The sequence below is a fragment of the Sinocyclocheilus anshuiensis genome, unplaced genomic scaffold, assembly GCF_001515605.1.
Source record: "Sinocyclocheilus anshuiensis isolate Anshui unplaced genomic scaffold, SAMN03320099.WGS_v1.1 scaffold1620, whole genome shotgun sequence".
Classification (NCBI taxonomy): Eukaryota; Metazoa; Chordata; class Actinopteri; order Cypriniformes; family Cyprinidae; genus Sinocyclocheilus; species Sinocyclocheilus anshuiensis.
In genome coordinates, this window is record NW_015558680.1 from 41,748 (window position 1) to 48,913 (window position 7,166).

General features: G+C 38.2%; 1 protein-coding gene across 3 annotated transcripts; it reads right to left on the reverse strand.

Moving 5' to 3' along the window:
* Positions 1 to 1,170: 1,170 nt before the first annotated feature.
* LOC107681307 (Krueppel-like factor 5) lies at positions 1,171 to 5,865 on the reverse strand. 3 transcript variants are annotated; one of them, XM_016477583.1, is made up of 4 exons: positions 5,624 to 5,865; positions 3,273 to 4,080; positions 2,032 to 2,091; positions 1,171 to 1,376 (listed from the first exon to the last, which is right to left on the reverse strand). In XM_016477583.1, exons 2-4 carry the CDS (start codon positions 4,066 to 4,068, stop codon positions 1,198 to 1,200), a joined length of 1,035 nt encoding a protein of 344 aa, XP_016333069.1. In that variant the 5' UTR covers positions 4,069 to 4,080; positions 5,624 to 5,865; the 3' UTR covers positions 1,171 to 1,197. The 3 variants fall into 3 exon arrangements, with proteins under 3 accessions (XP_016333069.1, XP_016333068.1, XP_016333070.1); XM_016477582.1 differs by lacking the exon at positions 5,624 to 5,865 and adding an exon at positions 5,106 to 5,347; XM_016477584.1 differs by lacking the exon at positions 5,624 to 5,865 and adding an exon at positions 4,200 to 4,262.
* Between the last annotated feature and the right edge of the window lie 1,301 nt (positions 5,866 to 7,166).

Consider the following 7,166-nt stretch of genomic DNA (forward strand, 5'->3'; position numbering starts at 1 on the left):
AATGTGACTGTGCTGACTTAGCATGCAGCTAGCATGCTAACCTCTGCTAAAAAGAGGCCAGACAGACTAAAATCACACCATAAGCTGGAAAATATGTCCTCAAAAGTGGCAATTGTCTTGTATTTTACTTAAAAATGTTACCTTTGTTTGATAAATACTAAAAAAAACCTACACCTTTCCATCTCAGTATTTGTTGGTACATGCTTCTGAAGCTACAGTACAGTATCTGTGATATCTCCATATATAATCCTGGAGTTTAACAATACAACATCATACAGTCTATTCACTTGGTGTTTTTGTTCCTGTGTGGGCCTACCTGTTATTTATTTTGGGACAATAGCATATACTAATAATATACTAAACTAAAAAGTGAATTGCTCATGTTCAGAATCGGATGCTTATGTAAGAACTGATTCAGAAAATAATATACACCCTAGTGATGAAAAGAATGCATTGTGTAAATGTCAGATTATTTTCATGACTGAAGCCTTTCTACTGTTACTCAGTGATTTGTATACAGGCAAGATAATTATAGTATCAATTTAAATGGGTGTTACCACTCAACACTATCAACTTTTAACTCTGTGATTTCAAATCTGACAGCCTGTATTAGCAACTGTAACCACACCTCCATTTATTCACCTAATCACATGTGAGCCATGACGTCGGGACTTTCCAGTTTAACCCAACAGACTAAGACTTTAAAGATCTGCTTCCATATTATGTGTAATAACAGTAATGATGTATGTATTTAACATTAACTGTACTCATCTAAGTGCTGCAAATTAGAGTGATTAATGGGTCTGTTTAACATTTCATTCTTAAGCAGTTTGAACCTTTAATTACAGCAATTAGAGTTTTTCTCTTTCTGTTTTGGTCACCAAATGAAGAACTTCTAGTTACAAATCTTGAACACGGAACACTGTGAAACCTAGTATTACGTTACCTCAGATAAAAACAAACCCCATATGTACCCAATCTATTTTACTCCCATCTCAGGAACAACATCAGCTTGTCATCTGTAATGAGTCTCTTCTGTTACGCATTTGAAATCTCTGAAAAATAAGGCGGCAATTATTTTTATCACTGTAATGGAAAATAAGAGGTTTTATGGGGCCACACATACAGATGTAACACACACCATAAGCCAAACCAACTAATGTAGCGGCACCGTCAGAACAACGAGAGCGGGCGGCTCTAGTTCTGGTGTCTTTTCATGTGGAGGGCCAGGTGGTCCGATCGGGAGAAGCAACGGCTACATACGGCGCACTGGAAAGGTTTGGCCCCTGTGTGCTTCCTGAAGTGGCGCGTTAGCTCGTCAGAGCGGGCGAATCGCCAGTCGCACCCCTCCCATGAGCACTTGTATGGCTTTTCGCCTGCAATAAAACATAGGCCAATACAGGTTGAGGGGACAACACCACCACAATTTGATGAGATAAAACGCTGTGTACTGCGTAATAATGGCAAGATAAGGTCTTTCCATAGAGTCACACTCATAGGCTGCACGCAATAACATACAGTCTGACCAGTATAGTCTGGTTCACAAACAAATGACAAATGTCTAATCTGGTTCTCTTGAGTGAATCAAATAAACTGAGCACAACCACTGTAGTACCTTTTATGACCAAATTACCCTTATGAGCCAGTCCTTTTAATAAATAATTCAAAATGACTCAGTCAAGTAACCATTTGAATCAGTCTTATGGATTCTTCACTGAATGGACTCAGCATATCTGTGACTGGCTACTGAAAAAACATCAAGTTATCGTTACTTTCAGTGATGGAATTCACATTAAAAAATACATAAATAATAAATAAAAATGTATAATATTTTATATTAGAATGTTTTACAAATAAATACATTTCACAGATCACATCAGTTGGTAAAGATAAGTTTTGATTGTTTTGATTAGTATATTTGTTAAATAAATAGCAGTTAAACTTTATTGAAATATTGTGACAGCAATTCCACACTGACGATTGTGTGAACAGCTCTCTTATTTGTGGGATATTGCTTATTAAATGTCTTACCTGTGTGAGTACGTAAATGAGCCTTCAAATGTGAGGACTTGGTGTAGACCTTCTTACATCCTGATGCATAAGAATACAATAAATGTTAATACATATCATAACTTTTAAAATTAAAGCTCATATCCATAATATAAACATTAAAGGGATAGTTTGCAAAAAAATATATATATATATTCTGTGAATTTCATTCCAAACCTGCTTGAATTTCTGAGGAACACAAAAGCAGATATTTAAGAAAAAAAAGTCTCAGTGTTTTTGTCCATAAAAAAAGGCAAAGAAGTTCTTTAAAATAATATTACTTTGTGTTCCACAGAAAAAAACAATTAAGTAACGTATGTTAGGAACAACACAAGTGTGAGGAAATTTTCATTTTGGGGTGAACTATCCCTTTGAACTAACATTCTGGCCAGCTCTGACATGTCCAGCAGCCTCATATACAATGTCAAAAGGTTTCACCATTGTGTCCTAAGTCTCTTAGTCAGTCAAAGTCCAACCTAGAGATCAGTAATTGCCCAAAGTTTAGTCATGTCAGTCCACAATATCTATTCAGCAACATTAAATCATCTGAATAGCCATTTAAGCCTGCGCTGCGTCATATTGACTATGTGGTAGGCCTGTCACGATAACAACTTTTTGTTGTGCGATATATTGCCCCAGAAATAATTGCGATAAGCGATATTATTGTCATTTTAAAGACCATTTTATGCCACTGAATATATAATCATAATGTAACAGCATAATAATGCTAGAAGGCCTACACACTTCCAAATGACCACAAACTTTTAATTTTTAAGAATATTTAGATCATGGAAATTAAGTATCAAAATATTAGATACCTTAAAAAACCTGAATAAACGTATGCACAAAGGCACAGACCCCTAAACAAGACCATATCTGCAGATACAACTTTGTTCGTAGAAGCATTTTTTAAATTTGAACTAGCACCTCATGACTACAACCACGTTATGTACGAGAAGCTGCAAAAGACACAGGCACAAGTGGAATGTACAAAACATGGTGACATTAATTTTTAAGTAAATATAATGGGCGATATATTGCGTCACCAAAAATTATTGAGGTCATGTACAAATATTGCGCGATAAGACGATATATTGATTATTGCGACTGGCCTACTATGTGGAAAAAGCTGCAGCTTCCTTTTAAGGCCTTGAATATTATGTCAAATAAAGTGCATGCTATAATCACATACTGAAGTGTCTAGATGCTAAATTCAATCTCACCTGGTACATCACAGTGATGTATTCTCCTTTTGTCTAGATCGGGATTGTTTCTGCGGTTGTATTGGGCAGGTACTGCTTGTGTTTGGACAGAAAGTGCTGGTCCAGGGGTAAGACCTGCCATTTTAGATGCCATGCTGGCAGCATATGATGGAGGTGGCGAAAAGTTCTGTATGAGTTCTTTCCTCCTGTCAGGGCTGCCCGGTTCTGAGTTTGGAGGGGAGGGTGGTAGATAGGCTGCCCTCTTCTGAGGATGCTGACCAAACTGGGCAGGTAGCGAATATCCACTGCTGCTCATATTACAAAGCGGTCTTTCTGCAATATGGCTGGGTTGTGGGTGAATGCTGTTATACGTCGGCATTGGATGGCATGTGGCATTGTGGGAATCTGTGCAAGAGTGGCCACCAGGCACACTGGGCTCGAGCTCCGAATTCAACAGCTGAAAAAGTGGAACGTCTGGGAATTCGAGGGATGGTGTCTCATGCTTGATGTAAACATTGCTACCCGTTTCCACAGCTGGGCTGTAGAGGTTTGTGTACTCTGGGTGCGTCATGGTGGACGCTACCGAGCCCTGGCAACTGGAGTAGTTGAAAGACGAATGCAGAGGTTCCGACTTTATCTGTGGTGCCGCAGACCTCACAGGTCTACACATGCCGGTCCGTAGGTAGGTGACGTCTGGTAAAAAAACATTCATGTTTATGCTGTAAGGTGTGCCTTGGTCCATCGTCATGGAATTGTCTTGAGAAAACTTCTTATGGTCTGACAACGCTTGAAACTGAGGCGGCAGGTATCCATCCATGTCTCTTCTGATCTGAGGAACAGAAATAAAAAGGGTATTTATTCACCACAAAAACATACAATACATGAACAGAAACAAGTTTGTTCAGCTATACCCAAACAATTATCCTTGAAAATGTAGCAAAAACCTACATTAAGCTGGTTAGCATGTCCCTGTTAGCCAGATGCTGTAACCTCTTTAATCTCGCTGTATTCTAACAAAATCGCAAATATTTCATTATGTTAGTTTTACCAGTGTCTGATTCTTTTTTGGGCTTTTAAAAGCACAAATTGTGTTCACATCACAGTTTAGAATGGTTGCTCAGTGATGGTTTTGGGACTGTGTGAGTTCTTATGGTGCCATCAGCAGGACACTCAACAGTCATTAGTCACATGGTATTTACCACTATGCTGATTGGCTCAAAACATTGCATTTTTCCTGCCAAGCAACTGCCATTGACATGGGAACGCTAATGGATTGCTTTCTTCACTTATTACATATACCTCTTTGGCATTAATCCTCTGAGCTTGCTAGTAAGCAATGCAGAAATTCCTGAGAAATTACAAAACAAGTTCAGAGGAATGCATCTTCAAACTGACTGACTTTTTTGTCCAATTATGTTCACATGTAGATCCACACTCTTAAACTCAAACTCAAAGATCCAATTAAAATTGTTTCCATTTTCAAGTCAACTTGTGTGCATCTCTAAATACACAGGCTTGTTGCTACTTTACACTGAAGGAACCCCCATGCAAGCTCTCTCTCTCTCTGCCATCCATAAACTAGGAAATACTCCTAGAGCCTACAGCTGCTCTGCTGTTATAGAGTTTTCAGATTAAGGTCAGTGCAGAGTTCAGCACAATTCATCCAGCATGCTTCATATATATATATATATATATATATATATATCGTACTGGAGAAAACATTACTATAAAATATGAGCTGTGCAGCGATTATGTTATGTTTTAGATCAAAAGCATAAATAACACGAGCATTTCGGAAAGCTTGCCACCCAGCACTGTTTACCAATGTAACATGCGATTACAGATTCACTCTACCAGAATGTGATGCTTTGATGGAGTGTCATTAAATCCACTGTAATAGTCCTCTCTCAATGCCTCGCTCAGTTCTTAGAGGTGTTTTATTCTAGCCGAGGATCCTGCTCAACAAAGCGTTGCCCATAACCGCATGTCCTCTGCTGAAATAAACTGGAGATCACGTCATTCAATACACCGCGAATGAGAACAACACGACAGACAGCCAGAGATGTCAAGCGCTTAACGCGTTTGACAAGACAAATTACGCAAATACCTCGTTTCAATGCCTCAAAACGGGGCGGGGCTTTGTCATCATACATTTAATGATTCACCCAAACAGATTTTTAGGATCTGTCATATATATATATATATATATATATATATATATATCGTACTGGAGAAAACATTACTATAAAATATGAGCTGTGCAGCGATTATGTTATGTTTTAGATCAAAAGCATAAATAACACGAGCATTTCGGAAAGCTTGCCACCCAGCACTGTTTACCAATGTAACATGCGATTACAGATTCACTCTACCAGAATGTGATGCTTTGATGGAGTGTCATTAAATCCACTGTAATAGTCCTCTCTCAATGCCTCGCTCAGTTCTTAGAGGTGTTTTATTCTAGCCGAGGATCCTGCTCAACAAAGCGTTGCCCATAACCGCATGTCCTCTGCTGAAATAAACTGGAGATCACGTCATTCAATACACCGCGAATGAGAACAACACGACAGACAGCCAGAGATGTCAAGCGCTTAACGCGTTTGACAAGACAAATTACGCAAATACCTCGTTTCAATGCCTCAAAACGGGGCGGGGCTTTGTCATCATACATTTAATGATTCACCCAAACAGATTTTTAGGATCTGTAATAGTCTTGTGAAGAAAATGAAAACATGGTAATGCACTGTAAAATAAATAAATAAGTTTGTATGTATGTATTATTATATATTATTAAAACTGGCTGCTGAAATTGCCAGAACTTTATCATACAAATGCAGATCTTTTGGTGTAGTATATTTTTAGTGGTGTATGCCATTAAATCATATAATTTTTACATACCAACCCATTTTAGCTATTAAAAATGTTTGTTACTGTGAAATGCACTAATAAAAACACAGATGGAACCCAAAGTTAATCAAAATTGGCCTGTCCAGCAACTGTGACAAATACAAATGTATGTTTCCCACATACAAATACAAAACACCATAATAACATTAATGATAACATAACTGACAATTAAGTAATGCAGTAAACATCAACTAAAACATACAATGCAACACTCCAATTCAGACAAATGTGAGGATCTCTGTAAAACAATACATATTGCCAGTTTGAATATTAATTCTCTCTGCATTTGGGGTTAAAAAGTATATAAATGTGTTTTGTTTTTTTTTGTTTTTTTATGAAAATGCCAGATCGTTTCTTTAAGACCCTTATTCCTCTGCTGGGATTGTGTAGAGCCCTTTGAAACTGTAATTTGGACCTTCAGTCCATTGGCCACCACTGAAGTCCATTATATGGAGAAAAATCTTGGAGTGTTTTCCTCAAAATCCTTAATTTCTTTGTGACTGAAGAAAGAAAGACATGAACATCTTGAATGACATGGGGCTGAGTAAATTATCAGGATTTTTTTTATTCTGGAAGTGAACTACTCCTTTAATGATTACAGACCTGTTGCCCTTACATCTGTGGTCATGAATTCATTTGAGAGACTAGTGCTGGCTTATCTGAAGGACATCACTGGACCCCCTGCAGTTTGCTTATCTAGCAAACAGGTCTGTGGATATAATGCAGTCAACATGGAACTGCATTATATCCTACAACCTTTAAACAAACCAGGGACTTGTGTGGGCATCCTGTTTGTGGACTTCAGTTCGGCATTCAATACAATCATCCAAGCACACCTCCAGACCAAACTAACCCAGCTCTCTGTTCCCTGCTCCATTTGTCAATAGATCACCAGTTTTCTGACATATAAGCAACAGCTATAGTGAGACTGGTGAAATTCATGTCAAACAGTCGCACCATCAGCACTGGCACCCCTCAGGGATGTGTTCTCTCCCCACTGCTCTTCTC